Source organism: Panthera uncia, chromosome A2 (genome assembly GCF_023721935.1).
Source record: "Panthera uncia isolate 11264 chromosome A2, Puncia_PCG_1.0, whole genome shotgun sequence".
Classification (NCBI taxonomy): domain Eukaryota; kingdom Metazoa; phylum Chordata; class Mammalia; order Carnivora; family Felidae; genus Panthera; species Panthera uncia.
Genome location: NC_064816.1, coordinates 25,168,032 through 25,195,562, shown reverse-complemented (window position 1 = coordinate 25,195,562; position 27,531 = coordinate 25,168,032). Strand labels below are relative to the sequence as shown.

Sequence of the window (27,531 nt, the reverse complement as noted above, 5' to 3'; positions counted from 1 at the left end):
GCTCAGTCCATTAAGCGTCTGACTCGGTTTCACTCAGGTCATTTCACAGTTTTGTGAGTTCAAACCCGCATTGGGATCTGCGCAAAGTCTGCTTGGGAGTCTCTCTCTCCCTCTCTCTCTGTTCCTCCCCCACTCACACTCTCTCTCAAAAATAAATTAAAAAAAGAAAAAGAAAGAAAGGAAAGGAAAATGTAGGACAAAGGAAGTGAAAATGACTAGAAGCTAAAGGCTATGGAATGACAGCTGTTGTTTCCATTTAGGGAGACCTGCCAAGTACCAGATTGCTTGCTTACATTATCCTATCTACCCTGCAATGTCACTATTATTATTGCCTTCACAGATTAAAAAAAAAAAAAAAAAAAAAAAAGTAGAATAAGCCATTTGCCTACAGTGATGAGAAGCCCCAGAACCCATGGGATGACACGGCTAGACGTTGCTCTTTGAGGCAACCCTGAGCATCATCTCCAAACAGGAAATATGAAAAGCGGGCATGTTTTTGAGTCCCCAGAGGCCGAGCATGAGATAGGAATCTTTGTGGAAGTAATTTATTGGGGGCAGCTCTCATGGGAAACCTGCGAGTGGGGGAGGAAAGCAGGATGGGGCCGGGGAAGAAGCTAAACAAAGCCATGGGTTCAGATGCAGCCCAACCTCAGGCTGATCCCACACGGAGCCCTGGAGCACAAGTGACACCAGCAAGCTTCCAGCCTTGGAGGCAAGGCGGCCAAGGCTTCATCACACTCCTCCCCGGTCACTGACTGCCAGCTGTAGGGTTGCCAGATTTAGCAAAGAAAAATAGTTGCCCAGTTAAATTTGAGTTTCAGATAAACAATGAGTAGGATATCCTTGTGCTAAGAAAGTATTCGTTGTTTGCCTGAAATTAAATTTAGCTGGGTATCCTGTATTTTGTCTGGCAACCCCAGGAGGTGAGAGGAAGAGGATGGGGCACAACCTCGAAGGAGCCTCCTGCCATCTGAGGGCGCTTCTCTGGGAGAAGGGCAGGTGTGTTTCCTCAGCAGCCAGTACTCCCAGCAGGTGGGGGGTGGGGGCAGCAGTCAGTACAGGGGATCTGGGAAGGACATCAGCAGCACACGCTGCAGGCAGGGACTCTGGGGGCAGCTCACCAGTCAAGGGTACAAAAGACCAGAAGCTCCTGCCCAGACTGTTAAGTCCAAACCACCCCCATCATCCAGGGGAGTGGCAGGACGGTCCCCGCCTCGGCCCTAATCTTGGCTGCTCTCTGAGGATGTTTTTGCTCCTTCCCAGTCAGTCTCCTACTTGTGTCGGGGCTGGAGCAAGGGCCAGATTATTTAACTTTGTCTCACCCAGAATTTCTGAAATGTATTTAAATGATAGAGGAACCTTTCCTTACAAGTGACCTTAGAAATCCCTAATAAAAGGCTCTAGGACCTTAGGAAGAGAGAATGTGGGGAGAGGACAACCACCTTGTAATTAAGCAGCCTGTTTCTGGAGGGGCCCAAGAGGCTTTCTTAAAATTCAGAGATCCTCTCTGAGAGATTCATCGTGTTCCTACAAAGTACACCCTCTCTGTACCCCCCTTTCCTTAGAGGGCTCTGCATCCCCATTCCAGGAACCAGGGGGATCTGTGGGTTCTGACCTACAGGAGTCCCAAAACATAGAGGTAAGTGAAAAGAGCAAGCAGGGGGTGCGGGGTGGCAACCGTAATGTCCAACAGGACCCATTTATGTAAAAGCCAAACAAACCATCAATAAACCAGCTGTAGGGTCTTTTCTGGTTATACATATGTGTGTATAAGAATATTTTTTAAACACTCATTTTTAAATTTGTTTTAAAGTGACAGGTCATTATTCTTATAATTTAACAATTGTCAAACAATTTTATAATTGCTTATAAAATTAAATAATTTTCTAATTGTCAAATGAAAGTCAGGACTGCCCCTTATAGTCACAAGAGGGAGCCATGGACCACACCTGTGTTTATGCCTCTCTTCCCACCTTGGAAGAACAGACTCTTCCTCAAGATGCCCCTTCTTATCCCCCAGTTCCTACCCCTCCAACCTTTACCCCAAGGCAGGAGAGAGGAAGCAGGGAATGGAGACCTACCATTCCTTATCCACAATTCTGAAATCCAAGAAAAGCATGGAAACCAAATCTTTCTTCATGTGGCACCCAACGCTTAATCTGAACAGAGGTGAAGTTTTTTATAGCTTTTGTCCCATTTAGTGCGGATATTCATACACTGCACAGCAGAAATGTCAATGCATTTGATCCTGTAAAGCAGTCCCAGACCCCACTGGGGATGTTACATAATCTGTGGTATACACACCATAATACCTTTCTAAAATGGGAAAATTTCTCAATTTGGAATCACATCTGGTTCTTTGAGGTTTGGTAAGGGATTGTAGACCTATACTTACATCTATAGCTGCCACTTTCTGCCACTAAGAATCCTTCTTTCTTCTCCCATCCCCTGCTGGAGGGTGGAAATACCCTAGGTGTGCCCTAAAGTTCCTAGTCATTGCCTGGAGGGTATAGAGACCAAATATCCAACAAGCAATGAAGGAAAGGTTCCTCCAGGAGCCAAGGGAGGGGAGCCTTCCTGATGCTGAAAGGAGTCATCTGATATCCTCTCCCTGACTAGGCTAACGACGGTCACACAAGACCCTGATTCCATCATAGGCAACCCCAGGCCCACATCCTGGTGACCTCCAGTCCAGAGAGCAGCAACGCTGGGCCCCAGAGCCCCAGGGGAGCTGGGGGTACAGAACAGCAGCCCTGCACCATCACCCTCTGGCTCTGACCTCAGCAGGTAATTTGAGGACATCTCTGCTGCCCCATCTGTGACCACTCCCACCTCCTCTCTACTTTTTCGCCTTCTTTCCAGGATGGAGGGTTTGTATGAACATCATCCAACTTTGGGGTGGATGGGAGTGAGGAGAGAAGCCACTGGTGAGAAAGCCCAGTCTGTATGGTTAAAGGAGTGATGCTGGAAGATATACAAGATGAGAGATCAGAAGAGCCAGGCTCCCAACTGTCAGGGGAGAGTGTATCTCTTTGTGCCTGCCTGCATGTGTGAAAGAGACAGACAAACAGATATGAGACAAATAAAGTGATGAAACACATGGGGGTGGGAGGTGGGGGAGGATAGGAGGAGAGACAGAGACAAAGAGTTAAAAAAACAAAACAAAACAAAACTACCAAACCTGGCCAAAGAGTATTTCAGCAAACATTTTTGGAATAGACCCAGTGAATTGCCACTTTTAATAAAACATTTCTCGATCTAAGACAGGAAGTCCCCAAAGCGGAAAGCTGGTATATGTGGATGTTAAAATTTATATCCATCATCTCAGAACAATGTTAATTAATCAACCGATGAATTGTCCAGAGATCAATATCCAGGGCTTGGAAAGTTAAATGAGGAACCTTAAGTCAGTATTTATGTTTAATTAAAACCTAAAAATTCTCTGAAGAGAGTGCAAAAGCCCTGGCTGGTATGAAGTCCAGGGAGTTGACCTTACCTTTCAAAGGGAGCCTGAACTGGTCCCAGGCAGAGCCTCCGGGCTGCCTCTGGAGTGGCAGCTAGGAGCAGAGCTACATCAATCACCTGCTTTCCAAGCCTGACCCCAAGGGACAACAAACAATCAGAGGGGACTTCTCCCGTCCAGAAAACTGCTTTGGGCAAACAACACTGATGAACATTTCCAGTATGGCAGAGGGAAGGGGGTGTCAGCAAGAGGGAGTGAGTCCTTCCAGGGAGGGCATGACACCAGTCCTGGTTCTAAAAGAGACAGGGAGGAGATGAGCAGGCTGTCCCTTGAGGCACCCTTTGATGCCGCAATGTAAGTAAGCTTGTTTGCTGCCTGGCAGGAGGCTGGGCAATGGGATATACTTAACTATTTGCTGAGTGAACAACTGGGTCATCTTCCTCAGCAGGAGCCCCAGGTGTGGCCTCAGTGATCTGTGGCTGAAGCTGTCACACACTGTCTTAGTTCAGGTGAGCCAACAGGGCCCCAGGCTCTACTGGAAGTTGGGCCAGAGCTCCTGCCTGAACCAGTGAAAGCATAGTCACCTTCAATCATAAACCAAGAGGCTTCTCTATACTTGTTATCTGTGTGGCCTCGCGCAAGATTCTTCACCTCTTAGTGCCTCAGTTTCCTGGCTATACAATGGGCACAAGTTATAAGTACCTTTTAGGGGTGTGTGAAAGCTTGATAAAGTGATTCATGGAAAATACTTGGGAGAGCACCTGGTGCAGTCTTCCAGCTGGCCTGACCTACCTTATAATCTCCCTGTACTTTCTGGGAACTTCCTTTGGACAACGCAACAGATAAGGTTCTCTGGGATGGGGAATACTCACTGGGGTTCATATGGAAGGCAGACGATGGGCAGCACCATCAAACTCATGTGTTTCTTGCATCAGTCTCTCCTGACGCTGCCTCTGTGCTGTACAAGAAGCCAGACTGATGGCAAATTGAGTCCTAACCATGGCCTCTCCCTCAGCTTCCTCGATGCCTGCCCAGCAGGATCCAGCCCCGAGGGACCCACGCCAGACAGTGGGATGTAGAGCCTGCTTGTGATTCCTGGGGCTTTCCGTCGTCATTTCAGAAGCTTCTGGCAGTCTTTCAGGCAAGGCTGTGATGAGTAACCCTTTTCTTCTTTCCAAAACTCTCATTAAAGGCACCCACCACAATGCCCAGTGGGCTGTGGCTTGGGGGGCAACCAGCAAGTTCTTCATAATCGCAAAGGCAAAACGTCGGGTGCAAAGGGGAGCTGTGCTTTTCTGCTTTTGAGGCCTCCTAACATGGTGGGGCCAGAACTGCAGGCCCAGAGGAGAACCGTGAAAACCCACTTTTTAGGTTTGTCCAAATGACTCTTTCATATGCTCTGCTCAGCACTCCCAGTGGATGCTTCCCAGTGACAGAGAGGGAGGTGGGAGCTGCATCCCACTGCAGACCCTGCCCACCATCCTCTTGGTGGGATGGACAGTACACGTCTCTGCCCGGATGACCCCACTGAAGCAATTCTGGATGTGATCCTTAGCTGCCATCCACCCAGGGCATAACAATTCCTGCACCAATAGCGTTTCCCATCTGCAGTACTTTACTCCAGGCCTGGGGCTTCTTCTTCGGCTACCCCAGGCACCTCCCCTCATCACGCAAACCCATCCAGACTAACCCCTTCCCCCAGGACTGCACCAAGTTCAGAATTCTTGGTGAATATGAAAGATTGGAATTGGCAGCATGTCTAAGATCTACTTTCTTTTCTATGTCATTGAATTTTGCTCTCACTTGTATTATTTCTATTTTTTTTCTAGGCTTATTTTTGATTTCTTTTTATGACTTCTTTTTAAGATTTTATTTTTATTATTTTTTAAATTGTCTTAGAGAGAGAGTGTGAGTGGGGAGAGGGCAGAGGGAGAGAGAGAGAGAGAGAGAGAGAGAGAGAGAGAGAGAGAATCTCAAGCAGTTTCCACACTTAGCACAGAGCTTGATGCAGGGTTTGATCCCAGGACTCTGGGATCATGACCTGAGCTGAAATCAAGAGTCAGATGCTCAAATGACTGAGCCACCCAGGCACCCCAAGATTTTATTTCTGCCCCCCACTCAGGAAGTCCCCCTTAAAATTTCTTGCAGGGCTGGTTTAGTGGTCACAAACTCCTTTAATTTTTGTTTGTCTAGGAAACTTTTAATCTCTCCTTCTATTTTGAATGACAGCCTTGCTGGATAAAGAATTCTTGGCTGCATATTTTTTCGATTTAGCACATTAAATATATCCTGCCACTCCTTTCTGGCCTGCCAAGTTTCTGTGGATAGGTCTGCTGCAAACCTCTTCCCTTGTATCTTAAGAACTTTTTTATCCCCTTGCTGCTTTCATGATTCTTTCCTTGCCTGAGTACTTTGTGAATTTGACTATGATATGCCTTGTTGATGGTCAGTTTTTATTGAATCTTATGGGACTCCTCTGTGCTTCCTGGATTTTGATGTCTGTGTCCTTCCCCAGGTTAGGAAAGTTTTCCACTATGATTTGCTCACATAACCCTTCTACCCCTTTTTCTCTCTCTTCATCTTCTGGGACCCCTATGATTCTGATGTTTTTCCTTTTAATGAGTCACTGATTTCTCTAATTCTTAAAAAAAATTTTTTTTAACATTTATTCATTTTTGAGAGACAGAGAGAGAGCATGAGCGGGAAAGGGGCAGAGAGAGGGAAACACAGAATCTGAAGCAGGCTCCAGGCTCTGAGCTGTCAGCACAGAGCCCGATGCGGGGCTCAAACTCACAGACCGTGAAATCGTGACCTGAGCCGAAGTCGGACGCTCAACCGACTGAGCCACCCAGGCGCCCCTGATTTCTCTAATTCTTAAATCATGCTCTTTTGCCTTAGTCTCTGAACACTTTCCTCTGAACACTGCCGTTAGCTGCAGCCCACAGGTCTGACACATCACATTTTCATATCTTCTTTTTTTTAAGATCTGTGTTCCACTCTTCTCAATAAATTAAAATATTCAGACCAAGTCCTGCATTCCAACTTAAACTATGAAGTTCATCTCACTTTATTTCTAGAACTACTTGGCTACAGACTCTCTGTAAATAGATTCAGAAGAATGAAGTTCCAGGGATTTTAAGGGCTCCTAAGTGCAACAGACAAGTGTCACAAGCAACAGTTTGATGACTCTTGTCTTTTGTTTTTGATATACAATTTCAGCTGAATAAAAATTGTAGAGGTGCCTGGGTGGCTCAGTTGGTTGGGTGTCTGACTTCGGCTTGAGTCATGATCCCGTGGTCTGTGAGTTTGAGCCCCGCATCGGGCTCTGTGCTGACAGCTCAGAGCCTGGAGCCTGCTTCGGATTCTGTGTCTCCCTCTCTCTCTTCCCCTCCCCCACTCGTTCTCTTTCTCTCTCTCTCAAAAATAAATGAACAATAAAAAATTTTGAATAAAAATTGCAAATAAGACTTAAAAGAAAACTAATAACCCATCCAAACCAGGCTTTCCAATGCCTTAGAATAAGCCTTAAAACAAACAAAACAAAATGCCCTTTTAAAAATTGACACGAAATCTGCCAACACTGCACTTAAATAGGAGCTTAGGAATGGAAACTGTCTGCATGTTGCTGATCTAGATTTATTAAATTTATGTCATGTCATTGTGATCACTTTTACAGCTGTTTAGACTTATTTTCAATCACATTACTGTTCACAGAATTCACAGAATTCATTAACAAACTAGTATTTTACACCCAAGGGTCTTCAGTAGCACAGCAAGATAGACACAAGGCCCACGAGGTGCTTTTGTGTGATTATTTAGATACAGATGTCTAGAACATTATTGCTTTATTAGTCCTATTTTTAAAAATAATAAGTTATTCCCAGGAAACCCACCCTGCCGGGTGCTCTTCATACTGTGACTGTTCTAGGCTCCCTCGTGATGGAGCTGACATGTGGGGGCCCATCAAACCACCCACCTGTGTTCCCCACTGCTCTGGCAGGTGGGAGGGCTGGCAGCAGTGGAAACACACCCCTCCTCGCATGTTAATATTTTTCATAGCTTGCTGTTTCCCTCCCTGATCTTGCAGCTGACAAACTGCATTCATATAGGGGTCTCTAACATAAAACTTAAACTAGACATAGACAAGAGGGGCTCAGCAAATGGAGACTAATGCTCCTAAAACAGCCACTGACCATGCAGGGGAGGATGTTGAAGCAACAGAAAAACCTCGAGTCTCAGTCTGTGAGGGATGTTTTGAAAGAAAACGGTCTCGGTGATTAGGGTCCAAGGCAGCCGCTTTGCAACATGAACTTGAAGACTTCTGGGTAGATTTCATGGCTGGGTTTTCTTAATTTTGTTCCATGTGAGTTTCTACATTGTGAAAAATATCTTGGAGATCTGCTCGTGGCTCCCGAAGCTCTGTGGATCTGTCGAGACTGGGGACAGGGGACTGGCTTCCTCAGGGATGCTGGCTCTCTGACCGCGTTTGGGGCAGGATCCCTGAGAAGTAGTGGCCGCGTCAGATTTTGGAGATGGGGGCAGATGCTCAGTGCCAAATGCAGGCTGCGGTCGTGGGGCCTCAGTCCAGCTTCTTGTTGTTGCTTGTGTTGTGCACAGAAGCTAAGAAGTCGACAATGAGCTTGGCTGTCTTCCGGGGCCTCTCCATCACCACTGAGTGCCCACAGTTTTCCAGAAGTTCCACCTGGCAGTTGGCAATCGACTTGGCCAGCATGTCTGCCCCAGACACGTCGAGCACCTGTAGGCAGGATGAGAGAGGAAACCAGATAGAAAAGACTCAGATGCCTGAGTACACGCTTTTGGGGAACGGAATGCCACCTGAAGCCTGGCAGGGGTGATTTGTGGGATCAAGTCACTTCGGTGTCGGGGCTTGTGCCCTCTTGACAGATATGACTGCATGCCTCACGTTTTCTTCTGCAATTTGGTGCTAGGAGTTGTGTCACTGCCAGCATTACTAAAGTGGAAATACACAGCCCCTGCCTGGTCTGGTAGGGAAGCCAGACGGCTCAGCAGGCGAGGGTTCTGTTGGGGGAGCATCCTGGGAGCTGAGAGGCACAAGGGAGGAAGATTCATTGATGATGCGGGACAGGGGGGCACATCATGGCAAGAGCAGGAGACGGCAGTTAGCTTGGTGCTGAGACACAGCATGCAGGGAGTGGGGAGTGCATGGTGGAGAGATGGGGTAGGGAAGAGGGGCCTGTTCCCCCAGCCATGCTTGGGGCTCGGGCCTCCATCTGACAGCAGTGGGGGGTCTGCGGGGCTATGTTAGGGATGGACATGATCAGTCCAGCTGTGGGAAAGAGACATAAACAAGATGCAAGAGGTGAATGCTAATTATCCCAAGCTGGAGATGGGGGAATAGCATCTCTTTGAAGGTCTTCTGGGGGTCCCCAGAGCTGTGTGACTGAAGGCCTTGAAGTTTGTGAATAACGGGGAACGCTCTTCTGATATGAAAGCCACCACTCTCCAGGGCTGAGCCTTTCCCAATAAGGCATTTAATTTCATTGTGCCCTAGGTTACCTGGCCATTTACACCAATCCAGTGTTTCCTCCCCAACACCCTATGTAGTCTCAGATTTGCATTCGTTCCCTTTCATGGCTTTCACCTTCGACTCATCCCACGCAAGAGGACCCCTCCCCTCATCCTCAACACAAAAGCAGGACCCACAACAAACTCAAGTGCTATCTGTTTTCTTTTTTCCTTAAAAATTTTTTTTAATACTTTTTTTTTTTTTTTTTTTGAAAGAGAGAGACAGAGTGCAAGCTGGGGAGGGGTAGAGAGAGGGAGACACAGAATCTGAAGCAGGCTCCAGGCTCTGAGCTGTCAGCACAGAGCCGGATGCGGGGCTTGAACCCACAGACTGCAAGATCATGACCTGAGCCAAAGTTGACGCTCAACCAACTGAGCCACCCAGGTTCCCCAAGTGCCTTCTGTTTTTGAGCTTCATTTTCATCAATCCAGACCATTAGAACCAAGATTTTCCACCCAGGAAGTGGAGCAACAAGCATCCCTCAGCCAAGGCACAGAGCACAGCAAAGTACCCCCGGGGCCACAAATAGGAGCAGCTAATGGGGAGCTTAGTGAGGGGGGCACCCTGCAGAGGAATCAGACACCTCTGCCTTCCCCTCACTCACAGGTAAGGCTGTCATGGCACCTGTCTGAGCAGAAATAAAGTCCAGATTCTGTGGAAAAATACCCAGAGGAAATGCAAGTGGACTCAACTGGTCAAAGTATGAAAAAGTAGAAACTCCCAACTGAATATCCTACAGAGGGCTCAAAAATACCCACATGAGCCTCTAGCTTTGACCCTGTTATGCTGGTCAAATCCAGCATTCCCCACGGTCACTCAGAGGTACATGCAATAACAGCTGTGTGGACCCTCATGCACGTCTACGGGAACCACACCAGCTGTTTCGTGGGCAAGACATTCATACAGATGGTCAAACAATCTTCCTCCATCCCATTTCAGGCCAAGGCCAAAATTAGGGTGAAGAAAGTGAGGCACTGGCCTTGGGCACAAAACCTAAGCAGGCTCCAAAAAACTCAGTCATCAATATGGAGATTATTATTTTTTTAAGTAAGCTCCAGGGTGGAGCCCAACGTGGGGCTCGAACTCAAAACCCTGAGATCAAGAGTTGGATGCTTAACCAGCTGAGCCACTCAGGTGCCCCAAGATGAAGATTATTTTAATGCAGTATTTAAAACAAACATTAATGCAAAAAGATCCATCATGAATAAAATATAAAAATTATAAAGATAAGATCTAACCTTAGTTTGAGCCCTGTCAGGCATGATAATGTAAGTAGACCATAGGCTGCTGGAGGGTAGGGATCCTGTCTGTCTTGGTCCCTGCTATATTCCCAGGGTCTAATATGGTGTCAGGCACATACTAGGTGCTCAATATAAATCTGTTAGCTGACTTAAATGCATAGGCAGTCAGTCAGTGGGTTTGTCCCTTTGCTAGTTTATTTACTTTTTTTAAAATAAGGCATCTTTTTTTTTTTTAAGTTTATTTATTTATTTTGAGAGAGCCATAGAGAGGAGAGTGCTAGCAGGGGAGGGGCAGAGAGAGAGGGAGAATCCCAAGCAGGCTCTGTGCTGTCAGCTCAAACCCACAAAACTGTGAGATCATGACCTGAGTCAAGATCAAGAGTCAGATGCTTAAACAACTGAGTCACCCAGGCGCCCCTATTTACTTTCTAACTTGCTCACTCATTCACTGTGTACTCTGGGTCACCTGCATACCAGGCACTGTGCTAGCAGGATGAAGGGACATAAATAGTAATAAACCTTGTGTATCCCCAGAAGGCCCTCCCACTCTGTGGGACTGAACACAGAGGGGAAATACTTAAACTGCTGTGCAGAAATCCTCTCAGGTTTAGTTGTGCAGGCTGTATACTGGCCAAATCCAGGGGGCATGACTGACATAAACAACAATGTGCATAGCTCCCTGCAGTCTACAATACAGCAGCTACAGAACCTACAGGGGTCCAAAGAACAGGGAGACTGCATTCAGCCTGGAAGGGGCTGGCCAGTGACACCAAATTGTTGATGATAGAGGAGGAAAAGAGCCAGATGCTTGGGAAGCAAAAGGCTATGAAATAAAGGGCCCCTAAAGCCTTTGCTATTTGGATTCTGCCCTGGGGATGGTCCATAGAACACACAGAAGATCTGATTGTATTTATAGCAGGCCCATGGAACGTTATGCTCTTTTTTCAGAACAAAACGGACTCCAGAGTCCTGGAAGAAATTCTGGACCCTAGCCAGAGGCCAACTATCACAGGCAAAGGACATGAGTAATAAACAACTTATTTTTGTGTAACTGGAGAAAGATCACCCTCATATGTATTCACTTAAGCCTCACATTCACCCTAGTAGAAGAGAAACACAGGATTTGGAGTGGCTGAGTGGCTTGCTCAAGGTCACGGGCCAATACAGGGCAAAGGCAGGGCTGGAACCTAGACTTTGCCTAAGCCCAGCAACCTGGTTTCTGCATTGTCCCCTTGTTGGTTCCTGAGAGCCCCAAATAACCTTTGGGGTTTCTAGAATGAAGAAAGGCCTTCATTGTTCTAACTTGATTCTGATTGAATAAGCCCCTGCTGGCCTACTCTGTGTCCTGCTTCTCCCCTCAGATGCACACAAAGCTTCTTTTAGTCCTTTGGCTGCTGCAGAAGAGATCAAGTGAGCCCTCCCTCCTCTCCATGCCCACCTCCCTGCACTATACATCCTTGACACACCTGGCCGATCTGGGATAGCTGCACACTGATGCTATCACCGCTCCCTCCCCCCATGTGCTGGGCACACAGTCCTGGCTTCTCCTTCCAGGAGACCATCCTGACCTTAGAAAGGCTCCATTTCTGGGGCACCTGGGTGGCTCAGTAGGTTGAGCATCCAACTTCTGTTCAGGTCATGATCTCTAGGCTAGTGGGTTCCAGACCTGCCCAGGGCGCTGTGCTGACAGTTCAGAGCCTGGAGCCTGCTTCGGATTCTGTGTCCCCCTCTCTCTCCACCCCAGCCCTGCTTGTGCTCTCTCTCTGCCTTCCAAAACTGAATAAACATTAAAAAAAAATTAAAAAAAAAAAAAAAAGAAAGGCTCCATTTCTCATTGCCTCCTCTTCCTTTACATTTTAGAAGAACTCTGAGTTAAGATACAATTTCTAAAGAACAGTTGCAAACAAACAACATAAATCAGTATGGAGGCTCTATTATCGTTTGTGTCCCCCCTAAAATTCATATCTCGAAGTACCAACTTCCAATCCTTCAAAAGGTGACTTTATTTGAAAATAGGGTTGTTGCAAATGTAATTAGTTAAGATGAGGTCATACGGGTGCAGGGTGAACCCCTCACTCAATATGATTGGCCCCCTTACAAAAATTTAAACACAGAGACACACAGGTATAGGGAGAATGCCATGTGAGGATGAAGGCTGACAGCAGGGTAAGATATCTATTAGCCAAGGAACACAAAGATAGCCAGCATCCACCAGAAGCTGGGGAAGAGGCATGGTACAGATTCTCCCTGACAGCTCCCAGGAGGAACCAAATTGCTGACAACTTGAACTTGGACTACTAGCTTCTAGAACCCTAAGATAGTCAATTTCTATTGTTTAGGCCACCCAGTTTGTGGTACTTTGTTATGACTATCCCAGCAAACTAATACAGAGCCATCTAATAAAACCTATTAAAACGTTATTATTAAAAAAAAATTTTTTTAAAGTAAGCTCTATACCCAACGTGGGGCTTAAACTCACAACCCCGACTTCAAGAGTTGCATGTTCTACCGACTGATCCAGCCAGGCACTCCTAACACCTATTAAAATTTTAAAAAGCACTTATCTTTTGACCCAGTGAGTCCACACCAAAGAATTCACACTTTGCATATGCTCTCACACTCCACAAACTCATACCTGTACTGATGTTCACTGAGGTACTGTTTAATAGCAAAAAACTAGAAATTATCTAAATGACCATTAGTAGGGCACTAATTATATACACTGTGGCAGAGCCATACAATGGAGTACTATGCAGCTGTTACAAGAATCACGCAGGGGCACCTGGGTGGCTCAGGCAGTACGTGTCTGACTCTTGATTTCCACTCAGATCATGATCTCACGGTTCACAAGATCAAGCCCTGTGTTGGGTTCAGTGCTGACAGGGCAGAGCCTGCTTGGGATTCTTTCTCTGCATCTCTCTCTCTGCCCTTCCCCCCACTCACTCTCTCCCTCAAAATAAATACAGAAACTTAAAGAAGAAAAAGAAAAGGGGTGTGTAGGTGGCTCAGATGGTTGAGTATCTGACTTCAGCTAGGTCATGATCTCACAACTTGTGGGTTCAAGCCCCACAGTGGGCTCTGCCCTGACAGCACAGAGCCTGCTTCAGATCCTCTGTTTCCATCTCGCTGCCCCTTTCCTGCGCATTCTCTCTCCCTCCCTCCCTCCCTCCCTCCCTCTCTCTCTCTCTCTCAAAAACAAACAAACATTAAAAAAAAGAAGAATGTAAACTTTGTTTGGGGCAAGAATCATTCACAGATGGTAAATCTGGGGGGGGGGGAATGTTTGATGAGGAACAGGATATTTCAAAGTGTCTCCAACAGACTCCTTATCAGTTGCAAGGAGAGAAACAGTAACTCTACAGTGAAGAAATGAGACATCTTAACCAGGCAATCAACATTAACATCATGAGGATGGGCAGAAGGACACTGTGTGTCCGAGATGTGAAATCTTACCATGCATGAGCTATTCCAGTGGTGATACAAAACCTGAGTTTAATCATGAGGAAACAGCAAAGTCAAATTAAGGAACATTTCATAAAATAACTGACCTATACTTTTCAAATATCTTAACGTCATGAATGACAAAGGCAGAGTAGGGTATCGGTCCATAATAAAGGAGACTGCAGAGACATGACATTTAATATGTGATCCTGGATTAGATCCTAGTTCAGGGAAGCAAGAGAAGGAGAAGGATTCCATATAGGACCTTGTTGAAACAGCTGATGAATTTGAAATATGGATGGTAGATTAGACAAAGGCATCGCATCAGTGTTAAAATTCCTGAATGTGGGGCGCCTGGGTGGCTCAGTCGGTTAAGCATCCGACTTCAGCTCAGGTCACGATCTTGTGGTCCGTGAGTTCGAGCCCCGCGTCGGGCTCTGGGCTGATGGCTCAGAGCCTGGGGCCTGCTTCTGATTCTGTGTCTCTCTCTCTCTCTGCCCCTCCCCTGTTCATGCTCTGTCTCTGTCTCAAAAATAAATAAACGTTAAAAAAAATTAAAAAAAAAAAAATTCCTGAATGTGGGGAGCCCGGGTGGCTCAGTCGGTTAAGCATCTGATTTCAGCTCAGGTCATGATCTCACAATTCATGAGTTTGGGCCCCACATTGAACTTTGTGCTGACAGCACTGAGCCTGCTTCGAATTCTCTGTCTCCCTCTCTCTCTGCCTACCCCTCCCCCCACTTTGTTCTCTCTCTCTCAAAAATAAATAAACTTTTTAAAAAATTAAGAAAAAAAAGCAGGATTTAACCACTGGTCTTATCATTTTTGTGTGTGTATAGAAAAACTTATTACTTAAATACATGAATAAAAGTCAGGAAAATAAAAAATATATATATTAAAAAATAGAGCAGTAAATCTGTGTGGGCTGGTATGAAATGATTTCCAAGATACATAAATTCCTACATATATGAAATAATAATGTGCAAAACAGTGCATATAGCATGTGTGAACAACTTACAGATAAAACTTATCTATGTATGTATATGTATGCTTAGCATGGCAGTAAGTAAATAATGGTCCACTGCCTGTTTTTGGAAATAAAGGTTCATTGGAACTCTGCCAGGTCACTTGTCTGCATATTGTCTATGGCTGCTTTTGCACAACAGCAGAGCTCAGTAGTCGCGACACAGATAGTCACAACTAAGTAAAAAATATTTGCTGCTGTCAATGTCTGCCTAAGAAAATTTAAGAAATAAATGTAAGACAGTGAGAACTGCCTCAAGGAAATGGGATTTGGAATGTGGGATGGAAAAGAGATCAAATTTTCATCAGAAACCTTTTGGTATTCTTTTTTTAATGTTTGTTTATTTTTGAGAGCACGTGCGTGTGCGTGGGGGAGGAGCAGAGAGAGTGAGAGGGACAGAAGATCCGAAGTGGGCTCTACACTGAGAGTAGAGAGCCTAATGAAGGGCTAGAAGTCCTGAACCACAAGATCATGACTTGAACCAAAGTTGGACACTTAACAGACTGAGCCACCCAGGTGCCTCTACCTTTTTGTACTCTTTAAAGTTTTTTGTAGGGGCGCCTGGGTGGCTCAGTCGGTTAAGCGGCCGACTTCAGCTCAGGCCATGATCTCGCGGTCCGTGAGTTCTAGCCCCGCATCAGGCTCTGTGCTGACAGCTCAGAGCCTGGAGCCTGCTTCAGATTCTGTGTCTCCCTCTCTCTGGCGCTTCCCTGTTTATGCTCTGTCTCTCCCTGTCTCAAAAATAAATAAACGTTAAAAAAATTTTTTTTTAAATAAATAAAGTTTTTTTGTACTATGAGACTACATGGCTTTGATAAAAGTAATCTGTAAAAATGATTTTAAATTGCCTTTCATTTTAAAAGATCAGTGTCATTGCTCTCAACTCAGAGAATGACATCCCTCATAAATATCAGCACCTGACCCAGGCGTGTTCCATCTCTTGCTGGTATCAGAAACTAGCTGATGAGGCTCACTTTATAAATGACCTCTTGTTTTTCCTCAAAGGCCAGTGCAACTGGCACAGGTGGCCCCAGGGACACACTACATACCTGGTCTTGTTTTCCCCAAATGATCTGCGTTGGGACCTTGATCTTGTCCATGTTCTGATGGAGGGAGTATCTTGACTTCTCACTGACGATTTCCAAAAACACTTCAGAAAAGGAAAACAAAGTGAGCACACGCTGGGTACCCACTGCAGAGTTCAGGGACAGGCATTGAGTCCAGGCCACCACTTTCTGTGGCCCCAGAAAACTATCAAAGGGGCCCCAGAAAACTATCCAAGTCTCAGAAATGTAAACTAGAAGAGCCAGCCACCCATAAAGCTTCATTTGTCACGAGCAAAAAGCTGAAACGGCACTACTTACGCTTTCGGTAGAAGTTGTTATGAGGGATTCGGACGTCAACAAGGCCTTGCAGGATCTACAGAGAAGTGACCCATAGTTAGAAGGCAGGAGATGATTTGTTTTCTTGGGCCCCCCAGGGCTCTGGGACAGTGAAGGAAATAAAGTCCAGCAATTTACAGCATTGGCATTGTCAAGGTTTTAAGGCCTGGTCCTCCAAATTCCCACAATGTAGTATGCATTGTAATTGACTCAGGGTCATATGATGCTTTTTCCTTTGTAATTAAGGAGGAACGTGGGTAGTACTGGGAAGCCAAAGCATGTAAAAAACACCTGAGATGGGGTCACAGCCACTTCATCTTGAGATTCTCTGCTAAGCTTAAAACACAATCTGGCTGGAGATAACATCAAATAATTGTTTAATAATATCCACATGCAGAACAAGGTCTACTAAAAAAATTTAAACTATTGGGGTTGATGAGCCTCTTGAACAATAAAGAGATAAACTACTGAGAAAATTCTGGGAAGGGTTCCATAGTCCTTTGCTTATTATTCAATGTTATCTTTGCCTTCCTTGCAGAGGGCTGGAGAAAGCTGCAGCAAATGTGGGCAGGCCAGATCTCCTGGACCCGGAATCCTGACCCAGAGACATGCTATGGGCAGAAGGAACACAGTCCTCCTCTTCCTCGTGCCCCAGGAGTTGAAGTAGAGTACAGTCTTCGCATTAGCACTGGCACTCATCTACCTGGGAATGGTTCAAGCCCCTTAAATGACTCTATGGAGTCCTGTGTGCTGACTGAAGTGGGAACATCCAGCCAGAACTGCTCTAAACCAACCATCTGGAGCATGACTAGAACCTGACCGTTCTGGAAGTGGAAGCCTAGAGGTGAGACCAATGGCAAGCTGTCCAACACACTATCTCAGCATCAGCCATTTTCTTTGCTCTACTATTCATCTTGCCCCCATGTATCTATCCATCTTACATCCTCCACCCATCCACCTGCTCTACCCTTTCTGCCACCCATCCACCTATCTTGCATCTCTGACTCATATGTGCATATATCTATCCGTGCATCCACCTACCCCGCATCTACCCATTCGTCCAACCTCCATCCCTGATTCATGCAGACATCCATCCAACCACCCTGCATCTCTGAATCATACACCAATATATCCATCTATCCTGCATCCACCCATCCATCCACCTTCCATCCCTGCATTCTCCAGGCAACCTCCCATCCATCCATCCTGCACTTTTAATCACCTAAGCATATACAGGCATCAATTCATGTGTCCATCTACTACTCCTCTGCATCTACTAACATGTCCATTCTCCATCTCTGCATTGTCCGGGCATCTTCCCGTCCTCTGGCCCACCCAATCTATACCCAGGACCTATTTGATGCAAGCACTGTGCTAAAGGCTGCGGGTTGGGGGGGGGGTGCTGATAAAACAGCCAGTTAAAACAAAATCCTTGATTTTGCTGAGATTAGAGTGGAAAACACAGGCAAGTAAATAGACAGACATAACAACATGACACAGAAGGCAGAGTGCCTGATGCTCCTTGTCTCCTAGAAAGGAAGACTTTTAGAGCTGCCGCTTACTTTCTCCCAGTGTTTTCATATCCCTGACAACTCAAAATGTGGAATTTTCTTTTTTTTTTTTAACGTTTATTTATTTCTGAGAGAGAGAGAAAAAAAACAAGTGGGGGAGGAGCAGAGAGAGGGGGACAGAGTATGCAAAGTGGGCTCTGTGCTGACAGCAGCAAGCCCAATGATCTGCGAGATCATGACCTGAGCTGAAGTCGGATGCTCAACCGACTGAGCCATCCAGGCACCCCAAAACACGGAATTTCCTAAAGCGCTGTTTGACTACTCTAGACTGGGAAGAGATCACAGCTGGGAGGGGATCAATGCAAGCTCACAACTAAAAAGAGGATATCAGGGGTAGAACATACCCCAGAAGCAGACTCTGGGTGCTTCTACACCCCTTAACTGAGTCGTGTTCACACCATCTGAACAGAGCCCGTTCCCTCAACTCCTAGGAGGCCCCACCCCAAGGCAGAGTCCAGTTCCTACACTAGAAAAGATTAGTTGCAGTTATGAGACTGAACCATGCATTCTTATCTCTTGGTTCCCACACCCCTTCCCCAGATTCACAGCTTCATTCAGACCGTGACCTGCCACAACATCCTGCTGATGGCTCTAACCAGTCCCTCAGCTCTACCTGTATATCCAATCTGCACCTCCAACTGTCTGCTTGACATCTACACCTGGAGCCCTTACAGACAGCTTGAATAAGTCCAAATTGGAGCCTGTCCCCAAGACCCACCCTCCCTCTCTCCTTCCCCTACTCAGAAAATGCTGCCTTTATCCAACTCAAGTACCAGAAATCACTTGTGACTCCTCACTGTCGCACATCCTCCACTTCCAATTTGCCATAAGTGCTGTCTGTCCTTCCTCCAAAACATCTCAGGTCTCTAGTCTCCACTGCCACTGCCTTCATCTACACCACTGTCACCTCCCAGGTCACAGGAGGACCCCAATGGTTCTTTGTTTCTGTTTGAGCTCCCCACAGTCCTTCCTAGAACTCCAGGCTCCTTCCCATCACCTGTTGGGTCCTAGGTGATCTAGCCCAGTGGTTCTCAAAGCGGTTTCTGCTAGTCCAAGAGGTCAAACTATTTTCACTGTAATGCTAAATATTACTTGCTCTCTTCAATTTCATTCTCTCAAAAGCATTGTGTTTCTCAGAACCTACTTGTCGAGGGATAGTGTCATCATACTGATTATGAGTGCCTGTAGGTATGTTCTCGTGTTTTGCATTTTCTGAGTTTTACTTTTTGATATGGTAAATGTCAATAGTCAGAACCTCCATAAACAAAAGCTCTTCGGGGGGTTCTTAATAATTCTTAAGAGTGTAAAGCAGTCCTGAAATTAAAAAAAAAAAAAAAAGGAAAGAAAAGAAAAGAAAAAGAAAAAGAAAAAAAGAAAAGGAAAAAGAAAAAGAAGAAGAAATGTCTGCTGTAGCCCTTGCCTCTCTCCCTCCCTCTCCCTCTGGGCCCCATTCACCCAAGCCTCCTTCCAGTGCCTTAAACTTACTTATGTTTTCCCCATCTCTGTCTACGCTATTTTCTTAAAGAGGTTTATCAAAGTCTCCACTGCCTCCCTGCTTTCAATCACTATACACCAGCTTCATTTCCTCCATAGAACTTACCACAGTTTGTATTTGTTTACTTGTTAGTTGCCTGTCTCCCCGCCACCCCCCTCCAGGCCAGTGTCTGCACAGGTGCCTTCTCGGTCTTATTTCTTCACCATTGCGCCCAAACACAGTGCCTGACATGTCACAGGCACAGTACAGACATGCGCTGAGTGACTAAATAGATGAGTACGAGATGCAAGAACTGTGTGAAGGAAGCCGGCCCTGGACGCCCAAGCCTCTGGCAGAGGGCAGGCAGACTGCTGCTGAGATCACGTTACCTGCTGGGGCACCTTGAAGCGGACATAGGAGCAGAGCTGGAGCATTTCACTCATCTCTTCTGGAGTGGATGGGATCAAGGGGATCTTCTCTATGGCGGCCGAGTCCTGCAGTTCTTTGAGCCGCTGTATAAATTGATTATCAGTTGAGTACTGCAGGCCTGTGGGATTCAAACCAAAACAGCTTGGCAATGTATCTTCCTTCTTACTAATTCCCATTTTAGAAGGAAACCTCCAATAAAGGCCCAGAGCTAATATATTTCAGGTGTTTTTCACCAAATTTCTTTTTCATCAGTACTGCCATCCTTGCTCAAGGTCAAAACCACACTCTGAGAAACACAGAAAAAAAAAAAATCCTTCAGGATATTTTAGGGACTGGTTACTCAAACTGTGGTCCATGGACCAGCAGCACTGGAAGCCCATAAGAAATGCGGAATCTCAGCCCTTCTCCTAAGACTCTTGAATCAGAATGTGCACTTTAACAAGATGCTGGGGAGGCATATGTATGATAGAGTTTAAGAAGCATTAGTTGATAAGACAACTTGCCTGAGCCCCTGCACATTCATATCGTTAAGGGGAAGGCTGATAAAATACATGAAGGAAAGAAAACACAGGCCTGCAATGACTGACAACTCCTTCCTTTGGCCTGGACCCACTTAGTAATCTCTTTTTTGGGGTCAATACGTATACACAGTGAAAGAGAGACCCCTTCTGAGCTGTCTGCCATGTTGCCCTCCACGCAGTCCCTCCTTGTCCAGATCATTAGGTGTTCACTGAGACTGAACAGCGTTGAGACTGACCATCATTTCCTATCTCCCTGGAGCAAGACACAAGAAAATTCACATGAGCTGATATGCACAGGAGGGCAAAACTAATTTTCACTTCCAACACTGAGCAAATGTCTAGATGTTTAACTTAGCTGACAAGCTACATTTCAGAAAGAAAGGCAGTGACATCAATACTGCGCTGCAGAAATCCACACTTTATAAATCTCCTATATTCAGCAATTCCTTTAAAGCTAGCATGGGCATCATGTGGCTTTTGCGATGCCATGGGCAGATTACACGATCTATTTCCTTTTACTTTAAAAATAATCCTAGATTAAATGTCATGTGGTATCCTGGACCGGATCCTGGAACAGAAAAAGGACATTAGTGGAAAAACTAATGAGATCCAAATAAAGCCTAGAGTTTAGTTAATAGTACTGTACCAGTGTTGGTTTCTTAGCTGTGACAAATTTACTTTGGTAATGTGAGCCGTTAACAATGGGGGAAGCTGGGTAAAGGGTATATGGGACTCTCTGTACTATCTTTGCAACATTTCTGTAAATTTAAAATGATTTCAAAGCAGGGAGCACCTGGGTGGCTCAGCTGGTTAAGCATCTGACTCCTGAGTTTGGCTCAGGTCATGATCTCACAGTTTGTGAATTTGAGCCCTGCATCAGGCTCTGTGCTGACAGCGTGGAGCCTGCTTGGGATTCTGTTTCCATATCTTTCTGCCCCTCCCCTGCTTGCTCTCTATTTCTCTCTCAAAATAAACTTTAAAAACTTAAAAAAAATGTAATTATTTCAAATTAAAAACAAGTTTATCTTTTCATTTTCACACACAAATAATTTTAAATTTCCAATTGAAACTCAGGTGTCAAACTCTTCTCTGAGTCATACATTCAAAAAAGCCAGTTAGATCTGATCTTCCACAAGCGATCAAAAATCTAATAACTTCCACAGGAGCTGTTTTTCCAGTTCTCAAACTTAATTATAAAAAGCCCAAATGATTTCAGACATGGTGCTTGGGAAAAAGAGAAAAGAAAACCCTTTGGGAGTTTACCTTCAATTTTAATGTCCTCAACAGACCTGAAAATGACTTTGATAACTAAAATATTTTAAAGGTCAATTTAGTTAGGTTTCAGTAGAAGGTTCAACTCATGGTGGGTTCTAGCAGATAAAGGAGGTAGTAGGTAAGAGTCACATAAAAGAAGTAGTGGATGTTAAAGGATTTCCAAAGAAGCCACAGTTCTAGAGTCAGACATCCTAGGATCTCTTCTTATCCTGGCTCCAGCATTAACATAATTTCTTTGTGCCTCAGTGTTCCCACCTATAATACTATCTTGATCTGGATAGTAAATGCACATGTAAAAAGTCATTGAGATGTACACTTAAAATTTGGGTGATTTACTATGTGTAAATCATACTCCAAGAAAGTACCAGAGAGATGGGGGGAGGGAGCAGAAGGAAAAAGAAAGAAAAATTAAGTTTTTTCTCTAACACATTACAAATCCAAGTTTGAAGACATATAAGAAAAATGAATTTTAAAAATCTAACTTCAGGGGCGCCTGGCTGACTCAGTTGGTGGAGCATGTGACCCTTGATCTTGCAGTTGTAAGCTCAAGCCCCATGTTGGGTGTAGAAATTACTTAAAAAAATAAAGTCTTTTTTTAACTAAAATCTTTAAAAAAATCCAACTTTAGAATGTAATTTCTGGGGACATATTACAGCTCAAGTTGACATATGCATATATACATTGATTGAAAAACAAAAAATAAGGCTTATTATTTTTTTTATTTTAGAGAGAGAGCACACATGTGTGCCCATGAGCAGGGGAAGGGCTGAGTGACAGAGGGAATCTCAAGCAGGCTCCATGCTCAGCACAGAGCCTGACACAGGGCTTGATCCCATGACCCTAAGATCATGACCTGAGCCAAAATCAAGAGTCAGATGCTCAACTGACTGAGCCATCCAGGCACCCCTGTTTGTTGATTTTTTTAAAAAAATCTTGTTATGTATCAAGATTTCTAAGTTTTCAGCAAAAAAGGAGAAGCATGAGAACAGCACTTTCACCTCATAAGGATATGACAAGAATTAAATCCATATAGGGAACTTAGCTCTTAAGAGCTCAATAAATGTTGGATATTAATATTATTGTTATATTTCAAAGTACTGTATTTAAGTGCTGCAAAGTACTATACACATTTTAATTAACCACCTTGAATTCTTTGTGGAAAAAGGCTGGCTCTACATTTTAAACATTAGCATGTACGACCCAGCAATTTATCCAAGGGATACAGGTATGCTATTTCGAAGGGACACATGCACCCCATGTTTATAGCAGCACTATCAACAATAGCCAAAGTATGGAAAGAGCCCAAAGGACCATCGATGGATGAATGGATAAAGAACATGTGGTATATATATATATGCAATGGAGTATTACTCAGCAATCGAAAAGAATGAAGTCTTGCCATTTGCAACTACGTGGATGGAACTGGAGGATATTATGCTAAGTGAAATTAGTCAGAGAAAGACAAAAATCGTATGACTTCACTCATATGAGGACTTTAAGAGACAAAACAGATGAACATAAGGGAACGGAAACAAAAATAATATAAAAACAGGGAGGGGGACAAAACTGAAGAGACTCATAAATATGGAGAACAATCGGAGGGTTAAAGGGAGGGGTTGTGGGAGGGGGCATGGGATAAATGGGTAAGGGGCATTAAGGAATCTATTCCTGAAATCATTGTTGCACTATATGCTAATTAATTTGGATGTAAATTTAAAAAAATAAAAAATAAACAAGTTAATAAAAAAAAATCTAAAAAAAAAAAGCATGGTTACGATTATGGTTATACAACTACTGTTTGGTTAGTTATCTTTAAAGCACTGTATATCTCTAAAGTAGATGTTGAAAAAAATGATTCTAAAAGACAGCCATAGCAGACACTGCCATCTGTTCCCTAGAGATTCAGACCCTGCTGTGCTCAAGTCACACATGGGGTTATTTTAGCCTTGTAACTCACCAGCAGGGCATACAAGACTTAGACTGCAGACATCTGAAGGGTAGTAAGCAGCATATACCCCAGCCACATGGCCACCCATGGAGGTACCTATCAGGTGGAAGGGTTTTTTGTTCAGCTTGAGGCATTCTACAAACTAGGAAGAGAAAAGAGAAGGAGGCTTGGTTATATAGCTGTAGTCAACAACAATAGTGATTACATAGCAGAAAACCTCTGTACCTCCTGTGAGGACAGCTGACAAGGTCTATTAATGAAAGGGGGTCTGAAATCTACTGGATCCATTATTCAGACAAGCCTTATGGCATATAATACTCTTTACCTGACACAGGTGATTGAAGGGTCATTTATAAGTATAAAACCAACAAGAATTCTCCTAATTCATGAGCCAGCAAACTTTTTTATAAAGGTCCCAAGAGAAAATATTATTTGCTTTGTGGGTCATATGTTCTCTGTTGCAGCTACTCAACTCTACTGTTGTAGCACAAAAGCAGCCAGAGATAATACGTAAATGAATGAGCAGGGCTGTATTCCAAGAAAACTTAGCTTACAAAAATAGGTGGCAGGCCAAGCACAGTTTGAAGACTCTTGCCCTAATTTAAAGCCCTTTCCATCTATCTAACCATCCATTCATATGACAACCAACCTGTCTATTCAACCATCCAACCATTCAACCAACCATCCACACATCTCAAAATATTTATTGGATATCTATTATGTACAAGGAACTATGGTCAGCTCCTGAGGATACATCAAAGACCCCAAAAGATAAGGTTCCTGACCTCATCAGAATACACAATCTAAAGGGGGGTGGGGTGGGTACAGACATTAAATAAACATCCTCAGGGTACCTGGGGGGCTCAGTCGGTTAGCGCCAACTTCAGTTCAGGTCATGATCTCACAGTTTGTGATTTGAGCCCCGCAGTGGGCTCTGTGCTGACAGCTTGGAGCCTGGAGCCTGCTTCATATTCTGTGTCTCCCTCTCTCTCTGCCCTGCCCCTGTTCACACTCACTCTCTCTCTCAAAAATAAATAAACATTAAAAAAAAAAATCCTCATCTGGGGAAAATATGTACTGTTAATCTGAAACTTACAGACTATTAAATTCTGAACTGGTTCATGAGACTCATGATTTTGAAAACTCAGCCAGAGGGAGGCTGAAGCTAGATGCTAAAATAGAACAAAATGCAAAGAGCACCCTTCCCATCCTCCACAACTAGGCAGAGGGGCTATCATGATATTGTGTCATGTAGGTGGTAAGCAAAAAAACAGACTCTAGGGAAATGATCTTGAGAATTATAAACTCCTTTTTCAAGAGCTAAAAAAAATGTCCATACCATATTTCTTGAGAAACAACTAAAACAGGCTTAAAGGAGAACAATATGCAATAGGTCCTGGCCCTCCACAGCTGACCAATGATACCATTTGGGTGCCATTTTGTTTGTAAATATTTGCAGACAGAATGGATTAGAGACTGGTTACAAGTCAGCATGGAACTCTCTTACCTGCTCTCCAGGCTTGGGCATGTGAGGTGGGGAAGGCCCAGTCTGAGCAATTTTGGTAGAGCTTCCAGCTTACCTGGTGTATCCTCTTTACTTGACCATCTATGGACAGGTCATCCAGGGAGGACCGGGTGGTACCCTCATGTCCCGGCATGTCCACGCAGACCAAGTGCAGGTTCTTTGGAAGGAACTGAGAACACATGGGTGCAGAGAATCAGTATGTGGTGTGCAGGACATGTCTGCCCACTCTTCTAGGGAGGTTGCCCCCACTTACCAAGTGACCTGACAGCCATCCCTGAGGATGGTGAGCCTACGCCACCCAGTGTCTTACCCCAGTAACATCTGATACAAGTACTGCCAGTAACCCTCATAGGGAGCAGAGGCCCCAAAAGATCAATATACACATGGGAGGGGACTCAGGAGATGTCTGGAAAAGGGGGGCAAAGGTTAAGGTAGTAAGCTGGAATTTCTTGTTTTCTTTTTTTTTTAATTTTTTTTAAACGTTTATTTATTTTTGAGACAGAGACAGAGCATGAATGGGGGAGGGTCAGAGAGAGAGGGAGACACAGAATCCGAAGCAGGCTCCAGGCTCTGAGCTGCCAGCACAGAGCCCGACGCGGGGCTCGAACTCACGGACCGCGAGATCATGACCTGAGCTGAAGTCAGACGCTTAACTGACTGAGCCACCCAGGCGCCCCTCCCACTGTTTCTCGATGCCAATCGGCATCTACTATCTCCTTCTCCTTTCACTCACCCCTTTCACACTTACTCAGTTATGCAGCCACTGACTTGGAACTAAAAAGCCTCTGTTCTCCCAGAACACAGCCAACTGGAGCAGCCCCGGAGCCAACAAAAGCAAAGCTTTCTCTAAGAACCATGACTGTCTGATCACCCTACCTCTGGTTTCAACTTTTTTTGTTTTTTGTTTTTTGCATTAATGTCTAAATCCTGGGAGGATTATTATTCTAAAATACCTTCCATTTATATTTGTGCCACTTTGAACCAGGAAACTGAGAAACATCAGTTACCAATAAACAAATATCCGGTTACATAAAAAACATCTGAGGGGCATCTGGGTGGCTCAGTCAGTTAAGCACCTGACTCTTGATTTCAGGTCAGGTCATGATCTCACGGTTCAAGGGTTTGAACCCCACATGGAGCTCTGCACTGTGCAAAGTGCACAGTGCAAAGCCTGCTTGGGATTCTCCCTCTCCCCCTCTCTCTCTGCCCTTCTCTCTCTTGTGTGCTTATTCCTCATTCTCTCAAAAATAAATAAATACATACATACATACATACATAAACTTAAAAATAAACAAACAAACATCTGAGTTGGGGCAGGAAGCGAGAGGTTCATTAAGGCATGGGGATGCCTGTCCTTCCAGTGGAATCTGGGGATGAGAACACAAGGAACTACAGGATGTGTGAGCCCTTTCCCCCTCGTGTAGATAATACTTGGAATCATTCAGGTATAGTTCTGCTTGAGGTGGGAGTCTCTCCCAGCCTCCACCTGCACCACCTGGTCCCTCTGACCAATAACGCAAGTTGCCACACCCAAGGAAACCAGGACAGAAGGCGAGCAATGTGGAAAACCAATCTCAGGAAGCTGCTAGATAAAGATGGTTTCTCTAAATGACTCAGGAAAATTAAAAAAAAAAAAAAAAAACGAAAGTAGAAGGAAGGGAGGAAGGGCAAGGGAGAAAGAGAAGAAGAACAAAAGGGAGAATGAGGGGAAGGAGGAGGAGATACTTGGAGTATAAAAGAATAAATGATTTTGAGGCACCTGGGTGGCTAAGTCGGTCAGGCATCCGACTTCGGCTCAGGTCATGATCTCGCAGTTGGTGAATTTGAGCCCCGCGCCTGGCTCTGTGCTGACAGTTCAGAGCCTGGAGCCTGCTTTGGATTTTGTGTCTCCCTCTCTCTCTGCCCCACCCCCACTTGCACTCTGTCTCTCTCTCTCAAAAATAAATAAACATTGAAAAAGAATAAATGATTTTGTTAACCTGATCTTGATAATCATGACAAATTCTGAGAGGAAGGTGAGTGTCAGAAACCTTAAGAAATATTCATGAGACTTAAGTATTTCTAGGGTACAGATTTTACAAATAACATTCAACTCAGTAAATTTTTTCTGAGAAAAGGATCTGAATAATACAGTTGACCCTCAAACAACACAGGTTTGAACTATGCAGATCCGTTTATACATGGATTTTTTCGATACAGTATAGTAAATGTATTTTCTCTTCCTTATCATTTTCTTAATAACATTTTCTTTTCTCTAGCTTACTTTATTGTAAGAATACAGTATATAATATATATAACATACAAAATATGTATTAATCAACCATTTATGTTATTGGTAAAGGCTTCTGGTCAACAGTAGGTTATTTGTAGTTAAGTTTTGGGGGAGCAAAAAAGTTATATGTGAATTCTTGACTGCATGGTAGGTGGGCTCCCTTAACCCCCATGTTGCTCAAGGGTTACCTGGATACTGAATTAGCTTTTTTTTTTTTTTTATAATTTTTTTTTAAGTTTATTTATTTTTGAGACAGAGAGAGACACAGCATGAACGGGGGAGGGTCAGAGAGAGACGGAGACACAGAATCGGAAGCAGGCTCCAGGCTCTGAGCCATCAGCCCAGAGCCCGACGTGGGGCTCGAACTCACGGACCACGAGATCGTGACCTGAGCCAAAGTCGGACGCTCAACTGACTG

General features: G+C 44.6%; 1 protein-coding gene across 3 annotated transcripts in view; it reads right to left on the bottom strand.

Moving 5' to 3' along the window:
• Window positions 1–6,092: 6,092 nt before the first annotated feature.
• ABHD6 (abhydrolase domain containing 6, acylglycerol lipase) overlaps window positions 6,093–27,531 on the bottom strand; it is a 64,217-nt gene continuing 42,778 nt past the window's right edge. For all 3 annotated transcript variants that reach the window (XM_049640809.1, XM_049640808.1, XM_049640810.1), the window contains 6 exons: window positions 24,897–25,010; window positions 23,326–23,458; window positions 19,533–19,690; window positions 16,081–16,135; window positions 15,766–15,866; window positions 6,093–8,219 (listed from right to left, as the gene is read on the bottom strand). In XM_049640809.1, the coding sequence (XP_049496766.1) occupies window positions 8,043–8,219; window positions 15,766–15,866; window positions 16,081–16,135; window positions 19,533–19,690; window positions 23,326–23,458; window positions 24,897–25,010 (738 nt within the window). In that variant the 3' untranslated portion in view covers window positions 6,093–8,042. The remainder of the gene's footprint in view (window positions 8,220–15,765; window positions 15,867–16,080; window positions 16,136–19,532; window positions 19,691–23,325; window positions 23,459–24,896; window positions 25,011–27,531) is intronic.